This window comes from Doryrhamphus excisus, linkage group LG1, assembly GCF_037039965.1.
Source record: "Doryrhamphus excisus strain RoL-2023G ecotype Guam linkage group LG1, RoL_Dexc_Guam_v1.1, whole genome shotgun sequence".
In the NCBI taxonomy this organism is placed as follows: Eukaryota; Metazoa; Chordata; class Actinopteri; order Syngnathiformes; family Syngnathidae; genus Doryrhamphus; species Doryrhamphus excisus.
In genome coordinates this window covers 5461336-5482726 of record NC_136357.1, presented here as the reverse complement: position 1 = coordinate 5482726, position 21391 = coordinate 5461336, and the positions used below count along the sequence as shown (strand labels likewise).

The 21391-nt window shown below is 40.9% G+C and overlaps 2 protein-coding genes across 3 annotated transcripts; both read right to left on the bottom strand.

The window, feature by feature from the left end:
* Positions 1–925: 925 nt before the first annotated feature.
* On the bottom strand, positions 926–11866 carry csnk2a2b (casein kinase 2, alpha prime polypeptide b). Of its 2 annotated transcripts, XM_058074995.2 has the most exons (13): positions 11220–11866; positions 10935–11124; positions 10519–10630; positions 8745–8846; positions 8428–8478; positions 7426–7485; positions 7231–7314; positions 4859–4969; positions 3476–3577; positions 3282–3382; positions 2145–2293; positions 1970–2050; positions 926–1612 (listed from the first exon to the last, which is right to left on the bottom strand). In XM_058074995.2, exons 2-12 carry the CDS (start codon positions 11036–11038, stop codon positions 1977–1979), a joined length of 1050 nt encoding a protein of 349 aa, XP_057930978.1. In that variant the 5' UTR covers positions 11039–11124; positions 11220–11866; the 3' UTR covers positions 926–1612; positions 1970–1976. The 2 variants fall into 2 exon arrangements, with proteins under 2 accessions (XP_057930978.1, XP_057930977.1); XM_058074994.2 differs by having other exon boundaries at positions 10935–11866.
* A 4756-nt stretch (positions 11867–16622) lies between these two features.
* Positions 16623–21391, bottom strand: znf319b (zinc finger protein 319b). Its single transcript, XM_058074992.2, has 3 exons — positions 21014–21391; positions 19683–19823; positions 16623–19162 (listed from the first exon to the last, which is right to left on the bottom strand). Exons 2-3 carry the CDS (start codon positions 19685–19687, stop codon positions 17335–17337), a joined length of 1833 nt encoding a protein of 610 aa, XP_057930975.2. The 5' UTR covers positions 19688–19823; positions 21014–21391; the 3' UTR covers positions 16623–17334.

The following is a 21391-nucleotide window of genomic DNA, read 5'->3' as shown; positions in this document are numbered from 1 at the left end:
GGGGTGGCTTAACAATAAGGTACACAAAAATACATTAGTTACTGAGGAACTAATGAGATGTGGTTAGGGTTAGGTCGGTTCTTTTGTCATTAACTACTGTCATTTTGTGAACCTTATTGTTAAGTGTTACTGAATTTTCTGATACAGCCTTTTCTGCTGTATGAATTTTTTTGTGTGTTTTTTTTGTGGAAAAAAATTAACAATCTGACAGAGAAAGAAAAAAAATACTAATGCTAAAAAAATACTAAAAAAAAAATAACTTTTCTGCTGTATGAATTTTTTTTGTGAAAAAAAATTAACCTATAAAAGGAATGTTTTTTTTCCCAACATGTTTCTCATTTACCCAAAACCCGGTAATACAAAACAATCTGACAAAGAAAAAAAATACTAATATAAAAAAAATACCTTTTCAGCTGTATGATTTTTTTTGTGTGCTTTTTTTGTGAAAAAAATTAACCTATAAAGAATTTTTTTTCAAAACATGTTTCTCAATTACCCAAAACCTGGTAATACAAACAATCTGACAGAGAAAGAAAAAAAAACACCAATCAAACAATCTGACAGAGAAAGAAAAAAAAACACCAATACTAAAAAAATACAAAAAAAATACCTTGTCTGCTGTAGGAATTTTTTTGTGTGCTTTTTTGTGAAAAAAATTAACCTATAAAGGATTTTTTTTTTCAAAACATGTTTCTCAATTACCCAAAACCCGGTAATACAAACAATCTGACAGAGAAAGAAAAAAAATACTAATACTAAAAAAATACATTTTCTGCTGTAGGAATTTTTTGTGTGCTTTTTTTGTGGAAAAAAATGACACCTATAAAAGTATTTTTTTTTTCAAAACATGTTTCTCAATTACCCAAAACCTGGTAATACAAACAATCTGACAGAGAAAGAAAAAAAAATACTCATCCAGCCAAAGTTCATCTAAATAAAAATCATTTATTTTTCATTAATATTATTATCATTCTAGCTAGAGAGAGTCCACCATGCCACTTTCAGAACTGGAGTAGTGCTAAGACATTTGTCTGTCAGAATACACGATGGCAAAGAGGGCAGACAGACAGATTGGATGCATGGAGGAACATGTCTGAGGGCGGGGGGCGGGGGAGGATTTTGGGGGCTGGTGGCGGTGGCTTGTACAGGGTCACACTCCTGTCCATCTTCCATGCTGATGCAAACAAAGAGAGGGGTCGATATAAAGGAAGGATGGAAGGGGGGGGGGGGGTCGGGAGTGACAGAACAGGACTTGAAGTGTCTTTAACAGTAGTTTGTCCTTGGACATGATGAGACTGACATGGGAGGAAAGTGACCATCTGAGGGGGGGAGGGGGCGTTTTGGGGGGAGTGGGAGGGGGCCAGCTTCAAGCTCATTGGTCAGGCTGCTGGACAGGACACCAGAACAAGCCAATCACAGACTGATACAGAGGAGGAGGGTGTATGTATACCTGCCTGCATGTGTGTGTGTGTGTGTGTGTGTGTCTGTATGCGCATATCTGTGAATAACTGGTCTGAGTTACTTTGATCCATTGTCACTGTACACTTGTCAAAGTTACTGTCACAACCGCGGACAAAGTTGAGGTAACAAACATCCTTCTTCTTTCCATTTTCTGCAGAAAAAGGAGAGAAGAATTGGTAATATTAGAGAAAATATTATCGTGTTATGTTGTCATTTTATATGTTACGGGCTATTTTGAGTTTTCCCTCACTTTGAAATACAAAACCCTGATGTTACCAAGTCTGACTGTTTTTCAGGCTAGCTATGAAACCAGTGTTTTGTGTGTTTTTGTACATACATCCATAAAAAATATATATATATATTTGAGCTATGCATTGATGTCATGCAGGATTTTGACCACCAGGTGGCAGAAGTGCATCTTATAAGAAATCATCCTGCATCTCTTCCATTGAAATGCAGCAACCAGGAAGTGAAAAGACATCTCTCTGTGTTGCGTTAAGAACATTACCTGTGTTTCATCGAGCTGTGGTGTTGCCACTTGAAACCATGTTGTCAGAATTTGACAGAGACTGCTCCTTTACTACAGGATCTGTAGGGGGGGGGGGGGGGGGGGGGGGGGGGGGCAGAGGTTGCGTAAGTGAAGCACGTAACTTAACGCTGCAAAATCTGTGTGGAATACTAACAAAAATATGGGTGCTCCATGGCCTCTGTGGCAGTCAGTCTCTGTTGGTGGTCGTAACGTAACAGCTTGTCCAGTAAGTCCAGAGCCTCGGGACTCACCAAGTGCTGGTTCTCAGTCTGCACAAACTGTTCCCAACGCTTCCTGCTTTGTCTGAAAAGATACACCATAAAGCAAAAAACATTCAAACATTTTTTAACATTATTATGTGGTAGAAGTTATTCCATCTTTTGTCAAAATGAAAAGTAACTGCCACAGAGCTTTACATGCTCTGCCTGTCACCCATGCACATCCATTTCATTTGATTTGCGCTTTTTATTGGTTTATACATGAGTAAATTAAGATTATAAAGCGTTTCCTATACGTGTGCCACAACAAAATAAAAGTCGCCACAACTTAAACATTTGGTTTTGTTTTAAACTGCCACCAATTTTAGTCATTTATTGTATGAATCGATATATGCTATATAGATACACATATAGCTTATTATTTGACTACAATACCCTTGAATTTTTTTTTAAATATCATACAAATATTTCCCGGCGCTTTATTTTGATAAGCATACACCGGTATCGCCTGTCTGCTTTGCTGGCACTTGCCGCATGTGACCGGATAGATTCGCGACACGTCTTGTGTTGACGGTCATTTTGTTAGTTGTTATCGGGAGGGTTCATTTTGTTAGTTATTAATCGGGAGAATAAACAACTGTCCGTCTTTGCCAACGTGTGTTACCGCTCACGTTTCAATCTTATTCCACTTGCTGCCATTTTTGTTTACATGTCTGTGGCTGGCGGCATCCAGCTAGCATGGAGCTACAAGCGGCTATAACGTTCATGGCATACATCGATCATAGATAATTATCAGAACTTACTTGTTTTTGAGTGTCACTTGCTCTTTTTTTATCATTGTATTTACAAAAAAATACAATGTTTGTCAAAGTTTTGCAACATAAACACGTAAGTGTGTACAGCTTTAGACAGTGACGCCATCACAGGGGTCTCCGACAGGTAGCATGTAAGCTAGCAGTAGTTCACCAAAATACATTTGCTTCACATCTTAGTATTTTTTTTTTACAAGTGTTCTGTACTATTTATTTGTCATAAAAAAAGTTGCAGTCATGGCTGATCCAGACTGGACTTACTGTCCCAGCAGATCTTTGAAGCGTGGATCCAGTTCAATGTGGTATTTACGCAGGTAGCCAAACAGCTCATCTGTCCCCAGAACTTTGGCAATTCGCACAAGCTGCAGAAAACAGAAACAGTTGAAACTTGGAAAAACCCAAATGGAAATCGACTCTAATACAGTAACTGTTAATATGCGATGAATGCATGTTACCTGGTCATAGTTGTCCTGTCCGTGGAAGAAGGGCTCTTTCTGGAAGATCATACTGGCAAGCATACAACCCAAGCTCCACATGTCTAGACTGTAATCATACATCTGAAACACAAAAATCACCAAAACAGCGCTGCCGATAATGAGGACACACAAGGAAATTACAGGCATTATTTGACAAATCAATGTAACAATTTTTTTTTTCAGAATGCTTATCTTTAACCCTCCTCTTGTGTTAGGGTCGGCACTGACCCGTTTTACTTTTTAATGCATAAAAAGAATCACATCACATTTGTTTATTGCATCAAGGCTTTTTGACTCTATTTCAACAAAATAAAACCAAAAAAATCATTTTTACTACATTTTAAAATGGTCTGGTCGAAATTATGACCACTGTATTGTGAGGGTCGGTTTCGACCCGGTTATAATAATAATATGACTATAAAGCAATATTTTGAGCCACAACTGAAATCATAAGTGTACAATTAGCCAACACAATGACAACCAGCTCCTCTTCTCATCATGTAAGCTTCAGGGGATTCTCATTTTGACCGTTTTTTTCCAGTATACATGTGAGGTGAATTCACTCATTTGACTGGTTTGATTTCACATTCACAATTTGGATCATGGAAAGAATGGCAAGAAGTACAGTGAACCAAGATCTGGACCTGTTCTGCTTATTTTATTTCAGTTTATACTAAAGTTCTGTTGCTGAAAACAACAACTTTTTCTACCTTTTCTTGATATTAATATACATGGGTCAAAATTCACCCGAACACCATAGATGTTTCTTTAGTGATTAATACTAAAATGAGAAAATAAATCAAACTAATTGATTTAAGAGATATGTTCTATAGCCCTCAGTAATAGCCAGATAACAAAAGAACCTTCAATTTATTAATATGATTCTTTTGACGTTCATTTTACCATTTTTGGAAATTGAAATGGAGGGGTATAGTGACAAAAAAAGGCCTACATGCCCACACCAAAAATATTAAAACCAATACTTTTATGAATGAGGAAGCCTAAGAAGGTAACCAAGACATGAGAAGCAAATTTGATGGTAACTTATTGTTTTTAGTGTATTTTATAGCTGATTTAATACATGGGTCAAAACCGACCCATTAACATAAGAGATGATACCAAAAGGCTAACACAAGAGGAAGGTTAAGAACTCCAGTGCTGGGACATGTGTGCACAGGGGCGACATAGCACCAAATTCTGGGCCCCCCTGCTGCTCCTACACACACACAGACTGAAATCTATCCTTAAGATCTTTTACTATCCAACTTTACAAAATCCCAGCCCTCCACCCCCGTGTTTGGGGCCCTTGGTACACCAACCGCCCCCCATACTTCAACACCCCTGTGTGTGTGTGTGTGTTACCTGGTAATCCACCAGGAGCTCGGGGCCTTTGAAGTATCGTGACGCCACTCTGACATTGTACTCCTGGGAAGGGTGGTAGAACTCAGCCAAACCCCAATCTATAAGGCGGAGCTGTGGAAACAAAACACTTGTTAAAATCTCCATTAAATCCACACTGAAAATTTCAGAAAATACTTTAAATTGTGGCACACTTCAGTATCAAGAATGGAAGAAAAGGAAAATCTGTTGGAAGTTCATAATATTTCTCATTAAAATGAAGGAAGCGTGTCCATCACTTGGGTTCCTCTGGCGGCTATTCGTGGCAATTTACTGCCCCCTGGTGGACATAGTGGTGTAACGACATGTACAATGGCTGTTATTTTAAAATTCAACCCGTGTACAATGATTTAATTATGTTTATATATAATTGGTACATATGTGAGTACATTACTTCATAAACAAAACCATCCCATAAAATAATCATTCCTAATAGCATTGAAAATTATATATTTTTTTAAAATAAAAAAAACAGAACAAACGACACCACTTGGTTTGATTCAATAAAATGAACAGGTACATTTATCGACAGTTACATTTTTTGATGACATTATTGAGTGCTAACATGCATATTTGTGGTGCATAACCTCTCTGAAAAACAAACACCAGGCTCATACTGGTGGATGGTGGTTCTATATTCATTACATGCTTTTAATTTGATGTTGTTCCTGTTTGAGTTTGACACAATACATAATAAATAAGATAAATTAGATCATCATAATGTATGGTGACTCGTTAGCGCGTTGCTAATGCCGTTCCAAGATGCTAAGATCCATTCTAGTCTTCAACTCAGGCTGTCAGCTGGTTGCTGCTTTTGCTATACCCGGTGCACGTCTTTCAATTAATCTAAGGATTTATGGTTTATCGATCCAGGAGGCTGATACTGATGCAGCAGTATCTCTCGCTTGTCAAAACCGGATATCCGGTCGCATCGGTTTATCGTTCACAACCCTAGCAGAGAACCAATGCCGGCACAAATTAGACACGTGTCACTCCTAAATATCCAATAGCCTCGATGATGCTTTAAAACTGGGGTCTCAAACACGCGGCACACGGGCCAAATGTGGCCCGCAGGACACTAGTTTGAGGCCCCCACCTTGATATGAAAGTTTAAAGTTTGATATGGATGCTGTATGGTACCATGTACCCAGAAAAAATTATTACATTTTATTAATGTTCATGTTAAAGGTTAAATAACTGTTAATAGTTATCCTCCCTCTCCGTGTGGAAGTGGTAAGTTTTTGGCTATTTAAGTTTAAAGGAAATAACTTGAAGGCTACAGTTTAGGTCGCTAGCTCTCTAGTTTGCGAGTTAGCATGTGTCTCAAGACCCTGCAGTTGCGCAATATGTTGTAAATAAAAAGAGTATAAATGTAACTATAGTCGTGTTTTGTCATGTCTACAGGGCTCTAATAATGCTTTGTTCATTTTAATCTGAAAAAAATAATTTGTCTACCCATAACTATATGTGGTTTCTTAAGTTTTTATTATTATTATATTTATTTATTTATTACTGATTGATTGATTTTCTTTATTCTTGATTTGTTTATTTATTTTGTGTAGAAAAATTAAAAGTAATATATTTGAGAACAGTGGAATGTTTTATCAGAGCTTTTATTGTAGAAAATTAGAACCAAAGCGAAGTTTTAATAAAAATTTTGTTTTTAATAAATGCGTTTTTTTTTTTTTTTTTTTTGGAAAACCTTATGAGGCCCAGTCTCACCCAGACCTGAGCTCCAGTGGCCCCCAAGTAAATTGAGTTTGAGACCCCTGCTTTAAAGAATAAACACACATATGCCATAAACTACATGACTACATGACTGTTAGCTATTTTATCCAATGTCATTTAGTGTAATGAACTCCCTGTACTGCAATGCTTGGTGTAAAACGTAGCAGTAGTCATCAAGAGAGAGAACGGTGGAACAGAAATTACATCTGTTGTTATTTTAAGGTTCTTCCTCCCACACTATTCACACATACTACAGGAATGATGTGTCTGTGAAAGCATGTGTCAGTGCGTTGCCCTGAATACAGCACGGAGATTTTTTTTCTAAAGCATATGGATTCAAAAGGACAAAGACTGTGACAAAAATTGGATTAAATAAAGGAAAGGAAAACACAGGAAACGCCCAAAATAGTCATGAGGGTTTCTATTCTATTTTCTATTCTATTCTCCACATGGAAATATTGAGACATTATCATTAGCGTGAGCTATGTATCGCAAATTGTATGGTATGACGCAAAGTACTCTGACATTCTGAGCCTTAGTTGCACCCTGAGAATACGTATGAATACTATGTGTGTGTGCGTGTGTGTACTTAATAAAACATCGCCTACCTTTCTCAACTGGTGGTCAATCATCACATTGTGGGGTTTGACGTCACGGTGCATGATTCCCATACTGTGACAGTAGTCCAGAGCCTGAACACAGCATGACCATAATGAACATACTGATGTTGAAATGGTGCTAATTAATGGTATTAAAAATGAATTCATATAATCGGGAGGAGGGGGAGGGGGTCAAAGTCTCACCTTCAGTAGTTCATACATATAAAAACGGATATCGTAGTCTGTCAACTTCTGGTATAACTCCTGCAGGGGGGGAAAACAAATATACAGTAAAGTCTCGTTATATCGATATCGGTTATAACGAATTACTGCTTATTACGATACTATTTTCACTTCCCGGCAAATTTCTAGTCTTTTATGATATAATTAGTTCCGTTAGTACGATACCCGGTTATTATGATAATCCGGTTACTACGATGCCCTTTTCATCTCCCGCCAGCCAATTTAGTCTGCTTATATCGATACAAAAGCAGCTTAAATCAATCTTTGCTTAAGGATTTCAATACCAAAAAAGAACACGGCGAACGGCTGCTTCCAGTCAACTTTATTTTTCACACTTCCACCACCAGAGCACAGCACACACACCGATTCCCGCACTTCCTCGTTCACAGGTCATGCTCAACCCGCCCCACATAGCTGGCCAAACACATGCCTGCAACAGAAGAACCAACTGACATAGCATACACACCTATTCCAACGAAGACACAAGCGTACAAATACATGTATTTAATTGTGTTGTATTCAGATATCTTTTTATCGCTTGCAATAATCACTGTTTTTCATATGTACATGCTGGTTCTTCTGTTCCAGCTATGTGGGGCGGGTTGAGCATGACCTGTGAACCAGGAAGTGCGGGAATCGGTGTGTGTGCTGCGCTCTGGTGGTGGAAGTGTGAAAAATAAAGTTGACTGGAAGCAGCCGTTCGCCGTGTTCTTTTTTGGTATTGAAATCCTTAAGCAAAGATTGATTTAAGCTGCTCGACATTGTTCTATAGTATAGAACAATGTCGAGTGCATTATTGCCCACTTTTAATGCAGTTCGGCGCAGGATCGGATATATCGACAGTCCGGTTATATCGATATTTTTTCCGACTCCCGACAATATCGATATAACGAGACTTTACTGTATATAAATTGAAAAAAATCACAACACGGAGCAACAGAAGAATGAACATGACCTTCTTACCTTGAAGTCTGTGTTGTTGATGCATTCAAACACGAGCGCTGGAGTTCTTGACTGTGCAGACAGGGACAGAGAGACACGAAATTAGCCCAGAAATAATATATCCACGATGACTGGACCTGTTATGATCAATGGGATTCTAAGAACGTACAATATGAAAGCGTATTTGTAGAGAAGTCCGATAATATCTGGCCATATGTTTTCTATAACTGACATGCTTGAAAAAAATAGCAGGATATAATACTTGCAACATGTTCGAAAGTTCGAGTTCAGAGTGTTCGAAAGAAATTCTTTCAATCCCACACCATCAGAGAACTTACCACAGGGTCTTTGACTGTGTCCACCAGGCGGATGATGTTGGTCCCACCACGCAGGTTCTCCAGGATTTTGATCTCACGCTTGATTTTCTTTTTCTTAACCGGCTAAGACAAGACATGGATAAAAAAAATAAACAAAATCACACTAAGAAGTCCTCCCCACATGTCTGCTTGATGCTGAAACTGCTGATTCTGCTCGCCTGCCTGCAGTCTGCATGATTCAGCATCATTCTGTCAATCTTAGAAGACAACTCCTGCGCTTGAGGATGCAGTTTACATTTAAGATGGCACGCTGTCAACATGCATGCTGCTTCTCCTACAATGTATTTACTAGTGCATGTAACTGGTAATAGATAAACAGTCCCATTGGATGTCTATTGACAAATAACTGTCTTTGTTCCAAACACAGAGAAGATACTAAATACTAAAAACACAACAGAAAACATATGCAAAACACTTCGGCATATCTATGTGGAGTTTCCTCCCACATTCCAAAAAACATGCTAGGTTAATTGGCGACTCCAAATTGTCCATAGGTATGAATGTGAGTGTGAATGGTTGTTTGTCTATATGTGCCCTGTGATTGGCTGGCTGGCCGGCCTCTCGCCCAAAGACAGCTGGGAAAGGCTCCAGCATACCACTGTGATGTTAGTGTAGTTTTTGTTCCACGAACTTGCAACAATGCAGTTGTTTTTTTCTTTGTTTTGTCTGCATTTTTCAACAAATACCAACAATCAACCATCAATTAACAGTCAAAATTGGAGTGAAAAAGAAAGCACTACTTACAAAAAAATTTTGAAAATGAATAAAAGCAAACCCTAAAAGAAGCAATATCGTATTGGCAACCATGAACCGTTATTAAAAACGAATGGTTAGACCTCTACTAAATTTGAAACACATAGTATGCTAGGACTACGTTAAAAAGCCATAGCAGTTCAGTATGTGGAATCAAACTATGGAATGGATTGAGTAAGACCCTCAAACAATGCACAACGATGAGCCAATTCAAGAAACAATACAAGCAGTTGATGTTTGCTAAATACAAGGATGAAGAGTCTTGAACCAGTCATGATGTGCTATATATATCACTATATTGACACTTACTATGGTACCCATTATGTCATTGGATGGTCATATCACCTCCTACTTTGGTACGAGGTGCATTATTAAAAAAAAAAACAAAAAAAAACTTAAACTGTATTATGGAAAGGAGGAAGTGAACAAATGTAACAATTACTGATTGTAAAAGTACCAGATGGAGGGGTAGGATTTAATAAGCTTTGCTTCTTCCTACTCCTTTAGGACATGTGGAACTGTGAACTGATTATGTGATGCATTCAATTGTAATCCGATGCATGTTCAAATGAAATCAAACCATTACCATTACTTTCCCACTTTGCTTGTGTGCACGAAACCCCTCCCTTCCGCTTAGTGTCGACACACAAGGCACATTTTGACCAATCACGTGCGGCTTCAACAGAAAAAGGATGGGGAAAAAAAGGCGATTGTCGGTTCACTTCAAAGACCCGGGTCCTCGTCTTCCACTTCAAAGAGTCACTTTTAAGTGACATTTATACGAAACCAACACATCGCTATCATGCACATTATAAGACTTAATAAAATAAAGTTACGGCATTTCATTGTTTTTGCATTTCATATATGAAATGTTATGGGAAAAATGATCCTTGACATCCGGCCTGTCTTGTAATGAATTTTATATAAAGGAATTCAAAAGCAGATGGTTTGTATTATGCTCATAAGAATTAAACCTGCTCACCTTCAAAATCTTGACCACCACCTTCTCATTGTTGGTGATGTTGATGGCCTCGAACACTTCACTGTACTTCCCTCTGCCCAGTTTACGTACCAGCTGGTAGTCCTCCTGGTTGCTATAGGGACAGACAGAATCCGTAGGAGTGAAATGTAACTTCAGCTACATAGCAAATCACTCCCTAACAAGATGGAGGGCGTCTCCTTTAAAATGCATATATTTAGATTAGTCTTTTTAAATGGTGGGGGTGGGAGGCCGAGGGACTGCACCATCTTAGTGTCATCACAACCCTCGCATAGCAGTGTATTATTATTAGACAGCCATCGTCTCCACACTTGACCCACCAGGCAGCCATTACGTGCCGTGTTTAGGCATCACCATGCATGACATTAAAGAGGACAGTAAACAAAAAGGGTCCTCACTTCCAGTTGGGTATGTGGGCCTCGTAGTCCCAGTAATCCCGGCTCTTGAGCAAATTGACATCAGCGTACACTCGGGACTTGCTACCGGCCACCGGACCCGGCATGGCGAGGACCGTGGCTCGGAGGCAGCGGGGCGGTCACGGAGAATCTGGACTGGGTTGCAGTTGTAGACGAAGACCAAGAAAATGATCTAACAAAAACACGTCCGTTATCTTCCTTCCGCACCGAAAGAAGCGACAAGGGGAGTGCGTGGAGAAGAAGGACGGCCGGGTAGCTCTCCCTCACCGGATTGTCAGTGGCAGCTGTATCGGTCCCGAAGAGCCGGGAATCAAGAGTTGAGGTTACGGAAAGGACCGAGCAGGCATCGGGGTGTTGAGGTAGAAAAAGAAAGCGACTCCAAAAGTGGACGCGGAGGAACTGTTAGTAATTTAAACGCTGTTTGCTTGGTTTAAAAGTGAGGGGCTACTCCGGAGCCACGGGCCCTGACTATCATGGAACGTTAGGGGAGGATTCGTTCCCGGCGATAACAGATTAGTAACCGGAGGGCGGCGACCCCCTCCGTGGTCCAGTCTGAGCTATCACTCCAAGCGTTGATGTGACGGATCGGTAAGCGCAGTGGCGCGTCCGGGGAGAGAGGGAAGGAGTGGCGGAGAGATCTATGTTGTTAGCTAACGTTAGCAAGCGATGCTACTTGAGCGCGGAGATGTCGCACAGACGAGGAGGGCTCGGCGCCGTGCACCACCTTCAGCGGAGCCCGCGTCATGAGCGACCGGCGGTGCGGGTAATGGCCGCTTCGAGATGTCCCTGGACTAGACAGCGACGGAAGAACCGCGGGAGTCTTCTGTGGCCACAGTACTCCCCCGGTGGAGAGCGCAGGAAAGGGGAGCGGATTGAGAGTGAAGAGGAGCGAGAGCCACCCGGATGTGAAAAGCCTCTGTTTTGCCGGGGTGACGACAAGGACCACAATATGCTTTTGCTACAGCGCCCCCCAGCGGATTGGAATGTAAGTGTCCTCCAGCGTTATTTGATACTTGTATATCTACTCAAAGAGCTCTATTAAATACAAAAATACAAATACTTTACAAATATTCTAATGGGGCAGGATTGATTCCCGTCACAATTTGCGTACCAATGCTGGGATATGCTGAAGTTACAATGTAGATATACCTAAGAGACATGAAATCAGAGTGATTTGATGCCTATTTACTTTGAGGTGATGTCATGGCATCATTCCAGCATCATGACTTTTCTGTCTATGATCTTGTCTTTGATTGAACCATAAAAACTAGTATAATCCACATAGTTGATCCCCTGAGTGATACACAATATCTGCACTCACTATAATAATTGTTGTACACACAATTCTATTGAATATTCAACATAATAAAATGCAACTATACTGTAAATATACACATACATTATAAACAAAGCACATTTTGGTATAGTAAGGTTGTGTTTAACATGTTGCATTTTGTACAATTCAACATTACTGAATATCTGCACTCACTATAATAATTGTTGTACACACAATTCTATTGAATATTGAACATAATAAAATGCAACTATACTGTAAATCTACACATACATTATAAACAAAGCACACTTTGGTTTTTTGTACAATTCAACATTACTGAAAAGGAAAAAGGCCATCAAGAGTAAAGGGACCATAAATGGGCTGATGTATTATTTCTTTATTAGTGATCCTTCTTCACATATATTAAATGGAAATTGATACATGTCAGGCACTAGGATCAAGCGGAAGACGGCCGTTCAAGTTGAAGCCTGTTTGCCTTTAACCAGTTAGTTCTCAACATGTTAGCTGCGGGACCCACCCTTAACCCCTCAATGACAAGCGGCAACACAAATCTGGGGAATTTTTCAAATAAAACATCTTAAACAGTTAATATTTAACGGACGGTACGTTAAGTTCACACTCGATGTTCCCATTCATGCTTGGGCAAGTCGCAGATAAACATGGCACGCAGCTGGTGGTGGCGTAACGAGGTGCGTTCATAGACATCGGGTCATTTCACTTTTTTTTTTCAACCCCCCGAAAACGGCTCTTTCACTAGTCAAGAATCGCTGGTTTGTCAGTTTCTAGTTGAATATGGGCTATTAATTAAAAAAAATATGTACACTAAAGCAAATGCAATGTTTATTTTCCTAAATTAAGTATTTCCAAGCATACAAATGACTAAATGAACTAAAATACACAAAAAAACATATTAAAAGACATGTTGTGGTATGTAGTATTCTACACTGGTCACTAGATGTCAGTAATGTTACTGCAATGTTAATTGAGGCACACAAGCATCAGACTTGATTACTGGAACAACAGGCTTTTTATTGCAGGTTTGAATGATCTCACAATAGGCACAATAATAATAATAATAATAATAACATCATAATCATAACAGTAACATGGGATACTGTTGTGGCCCTAATCCAATCCAAGCTTAAAGTCAACTCTGAACCCACGACATCACTTCCTGTCCTCCACATGTCTGGTAAACATATATTTCCTTCCACACAAACAAGCATGAGTTTTATTTATGTCTTAAATGGCTTATTTTTTCTGGTTAGGTGTACTATATTGGGTAATACGAGTGTGAAGATGTGATTATAGGGGTGTTATTTCACATCTAGAGGGCTCTAATAATGTTAAAAACCCGTATTTAGATGGTTGTAAACAGGTTTTACTATGCTCCAACTACAAAAATATTTGATTCGTACTTTGCAGAGATTCTACCCATGTGTCTCTTTTGAAAGATATCAATTTAAATGTGAAATTATGAATACAAATAGATGTGAAATTGTAAAATTTTGTGATGTCTACAAACAATGAGGATTTTTTTTTCGCTTCAACCGACAATACAAATCTAAGTGTACTGTTTGAATACTGCACACAAACTGCTAATTGGGAGCAATTTGGGAAGGGATGAAGTAACGTAGACTGCGATAAATGGAATATAACATGACAGACAACAGGCTTACCAATAAGTACACATATTTGAAGACAAAGTGCAGGTGCAAAAACACCTTTATGACAAGCCGGGGCAATTTGAATTTTTTTTTTAAAAAAAGGTTCCAATCTGCCCAAAATATTTTTAATAAACTCTTTGTCAGCCTGTGTTTCCTCTTTGGACCTAAACGGCTTCCATTCACACGCTTTACCGTCAACATGATACAATCGCTACATGGCCCACACAGACATACATTAAAAAAATGTTCACATGGTAAAAAGTAGCAAGAATACCAACAAAAAAAAAAAAAAAACACTGTCTGCTACATTTTCTTTAAGAAAGACACATTCTGACACGTAAACAAGTCACGTACACATCCAGTATGTACAGCAATGACCTCTGATGGAAGTGTCATTACACTGAATACTCGGGGGAGAGGAGTGTTTAGACGAGAAAATACACACTGGGAGCGGGTGATTGGGTAAAGTACGGTATCGTTTTGTTGTTGGGTGCAGGCCCTCCACATTAACAATTTATTATTTATGTCTATGTCCTTATAATTTTCGTATGACTTGATGGCAAACTGCAAGTACAAATCACTTAACACAATTTAAAACATGCAAAAACTTTGTACAGCAACTAATTGCTTTGGCCTTTGCTGGCTATCCACTAAAGTGCTTTGTTATTATGTATTGTATATTTTATACTAGATTGTTTACTTTTATACTTTACACCCTTCTGTCATCTATTTAAAAAAACAAAGGGATTTTTTTAGGGCTTTCTTGGTCTTTCATTTGCAAGAAAGATAAATCAAGATAAAGACATTTAAAAAAAAGGATATTTTGTGTTAAAACAGATGTCATATCTTGCTTTTTATTATTAATATTGCGGCTGGATTAACCTCCATTGTGGCACCGGTGGCAGTTAAGTGGGTGGAGCTGTTCTTTTAAGGTGGCAAAAGAGCTTATAAAAGCACAGGATAAAGAGGCGGAACCTTTGTAAAATGACACAATATATATAGAAAGTGTTAAAGGTTAAAAAAAACAAAAAGACTTGAACATTGAGTTAAAGGGGAACTACACTTTTTGTGAGGTGGGGGGATTTTTCCCCATCATTCACAATCCTTATTTGAAATATGAAGACATATTTCTGTGCATTAGAACACGAGAAAACAAGTTAATGTGAGCTAGCTCACAATGAACGTCATTGGGATACACTTATTTCGACTGTGAAGCCCATTATACTTTTATTGCTTTGCTTTTTGTTTTTAATATTTTAATATTTATTTTACAATTTTATTTATTATTTGATCTTTTAGTTTTGGATTAAATTCGATTTGTACCTTTATTTATTGTATTTTATTTTTTATTTTTATTTTACTAGTCTGTGCAGCACTTTGGAAATTCTGTATATAAAATGTGCTATATAAATAAAGTGGATTGGATTGGAACAACAACAGCGTCGACAACACTTGAGATATTCGCTGTCATTGGGATGGCTGTGTCTTTCAGCACATCCAGTCCTCGGGTTAAAAAAAATGCTGATGGCAAACCAGCATCTTGTTGAGTCGTTGTAACAAAATCGAGAGCTAGGTATCCACTGATGCAGAGACAAGCTCTCAGCGACGCCTTGTGTTTGTTAGTTAGCATCAATGCGCCGAGGCGTCGTGTTCGTTAGTTAGCATCAATGCGCCGAGATCATTCCATAGTGTTTTAAATCGTCAAACAATGAAACGTTGTTAGAGGGCTTCATAGTTGAAATAGGTGTATCCCAATGACAGCATTGTTAGCTAGTTCATATTAACTCACACTAGAATGCACAGAAAAAGGAAATAAATATTTAAAAAAAAATGCAGTTCCCCTTTAAGTAAAAGGCCAATCCACCAAGCAATACAGTCCAGTTTCCACCAAGTTCATGGACATAAATTGATATTTTTGCACCTAAAAAAAGGACAATGGTTGAAGTGCTTTGCATATTCCCGGCAAATCTGAACCCTACTGTCATAATCTTGACACACCATGTTTCTACTTCTGCCACTTATGAAATATGTAGGGTTTTTTTTCCCCAATCGCTACATTGTATAAATATGAACTTATTTTCTGGCTTGGGCGGCACGGCGGTCTAGTGGTTAGCGCACAGACCTCACAGCTAGGAGGACCAGGGTTCAATTCCACCCTCGGCCATCTCTGTGTGGAGTTTGCATGTTCTCCCCGTGCATGCGTGGGCTTTCTCCGGGTACTCCGGTTTCCTCCCACATTCCAAAAACATGCTAGGTTAATTGGCGGCTCCAAATTGTCCATAGGTATGAATGTGAGTGTGAATGGTTGTTTGTCTATATGTGCCCTGTGATTGGCTGGCGACCAGTCCAGGGTGTACCCCGCCTCTCGCCCGAAGACAGCTGAGATAGGCTCCAGCACCCCCCGCGACCCTCGTGAGGATAAGCGGTAGAAAATGAATGAATGAATGAATGATTTTCTGGCTTCTTATGACTGGTCTTTTTTGTGCTTCTTCCTACCTCTTTTCATTCATTTATTTTTCATTTATTATTCATTTATTTATTTATTCATTTCATTCATTTTCTACCGCTTGTCCTCACGAGGGTCACGGGAGGTGCTGGAGCCTATCCCAGCTGTGTTCGGGCGAGAGGCGGGGTACACCCTGGACTGGTCGCCAGCCAATCACAGGAACCCTGATCTCCTAGCTGTGAGGTCTGAGCGCTAACCACTAGACCACCGTGCCGCCCTAGTTGTAGAAGACGTCACTGAAATGTAATAATAAGCACAACACCTTTGTTGAAAAAAAGACGTGTTTGTTTAACAACTGTATTTATGCTTCTGGGCTTATATTTAACATATTTTTTTTGAGGAATTTCATCAGCATATGCCTCGTTACAGTCACATCTGATGATATCATATCCAGGAATTTGGTCCGTTGGTGCGGTCGGCTTCACACTTGCCTTACTCCGGACTAGAGTCCGATACAGTTGGACCGAAACCCAATTCTGAGGTGGTCTTGGTTCCCCTGTTCGACCAAACGATCAGGGGAAACTGACCTTATATGTCATCCTATTATATTGATATTAAAAAAATCAAGAACTTAAGAAAGATATTAAAAAGTCGCACGGAATCAAAGAAAAACTTTGAAGTGGGTTCCACTGTGGATTATGACAGAATTAAGGTTCAGAGTTTACAGTTATAACGAAGCTCACTACACCGTGTTGCATTTTTTGTTAGCGTTAATCGCAGAATTGCACACTGTGACCCTGGTATGCTACAATGTCACACCATGTAGCTATCGCCATTTCCACTCTCGATTATCCTTCTTTTGGTACCCACACTAAAAAATACTTGTACTGCACTAAACTTCAACTGTACTGCTTGGTGTAGGCGGGACTGTGTGGAACAATAAGTTGACAAATCTGGTTAAAGGAGAAGAATTTAGATACAATGGGGTACTGGGTAGTCCCCCCCATCAGCCGTGTGCTGCACCGTGTGATCCTGTAATGAGCCCAAGTCACTGAAACGCTCGCCGCACCACACGCACTTGAACTGTCCTTCCCTCGAGTGCGTGCTCTGGTGTTTGGTCATATGTTCGCGTTGTTTGAAGCATTTGTTGCAATGCTCACATTTGTACGGCTTCTCGCCCGTGTGCACGCGTAGATGCCTGTTGAGGTCTGAGGAGTATTTGAAGCGCTTCTCGCAGTCAGGACATTGAAGTGGTTTTTCCCGTGACGGGTCACAGCGATGCTGGACGAATTCAGACGAGGACAGGAAGCGACGATCGCAAAGCGAGCACTTGAGGGGCTTTTCTTGGCAGTGGGAGTTTTGATGGCGCTGTAACGTGGAGCTCTTCTTGTAGCCCTTGCCGCAGACGTCGCACTTGTACGGTTTATCCGGCGCGGTGTTCGGCGACTCTCCGCATTTGTGCCGGAGCAGCTCTCCCGATTGACTGAACTCCTTCTGGCATGAGGCACACTTGAACAGGTTGTCCATGCCGTGGACGTGCTGGTGGTAGAGGAGGTGCGACGGCTGCATGAAGCCCATGTCGCATAGATTGCATTTGAACGGTCTGTCGCCGGGGTCTTTGTGCGTACGGCGGTGCCGCACGAGGGCGTACTGCTGTTTGAAGCTCATCTGACACTCGTCACAGTGAAAAGGACGCTCCTCCGAGTGTGTTCGCTCGTGTTGGCGGAGGTCCGACGGCCGCTTGAAGCCCTTCCCGCATGTGGCGCAGCGGAAGGGGCGGGAACCCTGCGGGTGGCAGGGATGGTGGAGGAGCTCTGACGACTCTTTGAAGTGCAGCTCGCATAAATTGCATTTGAACAAGTGCTCGCCGGAGTGCACGTACATGTGGCGCACCAAGTGCGAGCGGTGCTTAAAGCTTTTCTCGCAAACGGCGCACTTGAACGGGCGTTCGTTGCTGTGTGTTCGCTGGTGGTGCTGCAGGTGCGACGACTGGCTGAAAGCCTTGTCGCACGTGTCGCATTTGAAAGGCTTCTCGCCGGTGTGCACCCGCTCGTGCCGCGTGAGTTCCGACAGGTGCTTGAAGCCCTTCTGACATACGGAACATTTATACGGGCGGTCGCGAGCCGAGGGGAACGGTAGGATGGATGAGTTGCTGCTGACTGACGCCCCGTCTCTGCTGTGCTGCTGGGCGTTGTTCGACGAGGAGTTGGCGGTCATGCCGCCAGAAGAACCGGGCCGGTACGTCTTCTCGCATATGGAACACTTCATCGGGTGGGTGCTGTTGTGGGATGAGTGGTGATGGGCGAGAGACGTGAGCAGGGAGAAGCCCATCTTGCACAAGCCGCAAACAAACGGTTTCTGTTCCACTTGAACGCACTGGTGCTCGAGTAAGTCCGTTGCCTGGTGGAAAATTTTCAAGCACTGCGTGCACTGAAATGACCTTTCCTGACTTACCATGCACTGGTGCTCGTGGGGATTGGCGAGGTGGGATATATCGTGTCCGCATGTCTCGCACTTATGTCCGCCCTCGTTGGCAACCTGCAGGGGGTTCTGCTGGTCCTGGGCTGAATGTTGCTGACTGTGCTGCCCGCCTCCGTGCTGTGTGTGTCCGAGCTGCTGTTGCTGAAGAGGCGTGGACTCTTGCTGCAGGACGATTCCATACACGGTACACCCCAGGGAGTTTTCAGCTCCCGGAGGGATGGTGTGGACCACCTGAGTCTGGGAGACGGCATGCTGCTGCCAGGCCTCTGTCACACGGGCACGGGTGTACGAGTTCAGTTTGGCAGCAGGAGTGGCCCAGCTGTAGTGAATAAAGGAAAATATAACCAATTTTCTTTTCAGAACTGCTTTAAATCATCAGTATATTGACATAATTATCACATACTACAGTATTAATTGGCCCTGTACCCGAGAAACCGCCCATGAATGATACGGGAAAAGGCCGAAATGATACTGTGTCAAAGCCCAGGGCAGTGATACTGATAAAATATAGAGTTTAACCATGTCCAGTATCAGCCCCCGTAGCTGTCCACTCAGAGCGCGCTGCTCTGGTATCATGCCCGTGAAACAACCAATCAGAGAACAGCACACGATTATTGTGTTTGCAATTATTGTGTTTACACTGTTTAGATATAATATATGTAATAAACTGAATATTTTCTGGAAACAAAATGGTCTTTTGATTAAATAGTATGTGATAATAAGCTCATGATTAAATAGTATGTGATAAGATCATCACATGGTTTGTCTGGTATCAGGCCCAGGTATCATGCCCCCAAGTGTCAGTATCAACCCGAGAACGAATAACCTATAATACTCACTCCATGGCTGCCAAAGACACTGAAGAACTGTCAAGATGATTCCTGAAGGCACACGGCCGTGAAGTAGAGGACTAAGACGAGATCAAATCTTGGCAATTGATCACTGGAGCAGAATCCACCACCTTCACTTTTTAGTGGTACCTGTGTGAGCAGGACAATCAAAGTAAGTCGTGAAGTCTTCCCGGTCACATACACTGGCGAGGAAACCAGGGTTCAATTCCACCCTCGGCCATCTCTGTGTGGAGTTTGCATGTTCTAGTGCGTGGGTTTTCTCCGGGTACTCCGGTTTCCTCCCACATTCCAAAAACATGCTAGGTTAATTGGCGACTCCAAATTGTCCATAGGTATGAATGTGAGTGTGAATGGTTGTTTGTCTATATGTGCCCTGTGATTGGCTGGCGACCAGTCCAGGGTGTACACCGCCTCTCGACCGAAGACAGCTGGGATAGGCTCCAGCAACCCCCACGAGGATAAGCGGTAGAAAATGAATGAATTCTATTCTAAAGACGGGTATGTTTAACAACTGTATTTATGCTTCTGGGCTTATATTTAACGTATTTTTTTTTTAATTTCATCAGTATATGCCTCGTTACATTCACATCTGATGATAACATAACCAGGGATTTGGTCCGTTGGTGCGGTCGGCTTCACACTTGCCCTACTCTGGACTAGAGTCCGATACAGTTGGACCAAAACCCTATTCTGAGGCGGTCTTGGTTCCCATGTTCGACCAAACAATCAGGGGAAACTGACTCTATATGTCATCCTATTATATTGATATTAAAAAAAATTAAGAACTTAAGGAAAATATTAAAAAGTCTCACAGAATCAAAGAAAAACAGCAAAAAACAACACCTCTATAGTAAATAACCATCATGTAATTGAACATATTGTTGGTTTAAAATAATAAAATAATAAACCAATGTAAACTTTTCAACTTTCTTATCAAGTTGGAGGTCTCTTTGCGCCTTTAACCTTGTCAAGAAATTGTTGTAGTATTTTAATAGTAGCACAGTAAAGTAGTAGTGTTTTACATGATATTTTAATACAGAAATTAATCCTGTCTTAGAGGCAGATCCTGTTTATTGCACGTTGTCATTACAATGTAATTTGAGTATAAAAGGTGCGCTGCATACAAAGAGACAACAAAGTAACCGTATATAAAAAGTGAAACCGGTATAGTTGTAATAAATAGAAAACGGCGTCTCCCCAAACATCAACGTAAACACGGTTAGGTTAGCAATATTAGCCTTAGGGAAACAGCAGCTAACGGTGCAGCAACAACAATTTGTCTCCCTGAAAAGCCGACAAGGACGTATTTGTTTACATACCAGAGGCGTGCAAATGGCCACTTGTCCATGCATTAGTTACTCCTCCAAACAACATTTTGACTCCTTCGTCTCATCTGCAAATGAATGCACTTCTTGCTGAAATGTTGCGGCTCCCAGGGCCGACTAAAATCGATCTTGTGGCTTACTAAAAAGGGGTAAAAATCCTGCTCCGTTTGCTGAAAATTACCATAAAAGTCACAGGTGCACGTATGCATTTATCTGGCTTCTATGGCATGCACTCACCAGGCAACAAAATATGTGCATTTTGTTATCAGTCTGCGGCTAACTGTTCCCTAGCTTGTGTCTGTGAGCTCCCTGCGCACGGGAACATGAATAAGATGATTGTTGCATGCTCTCTCGCGCGCGTACAGAGCCCAA

Bases quoted from the DNA above. Each gene is read 5' to 3' on its own strand.
- csnk2a2b (XM_058074994.2), bottom strand. From the start codon at position 11,038: ATGCCGGGTCCGGTGGCCGGTAGCAAGTCCCGAGTGTACGCTGATGTC. The intron at 7,486-8,427 runs GTAAGAAGGTCA...CCCCCCCTGCAG, and splicing joins TCAACAACACAGACTTCAAG to GAGTTATACCAGAAGTTGAC. The intron at 7,315-7,425 runs GTGAGACTTTGA...TGCTGTGTTCAG, and splicing joins ATATGTATGAACTACTGAAG to GCTCTGGACTACTGTCACAG.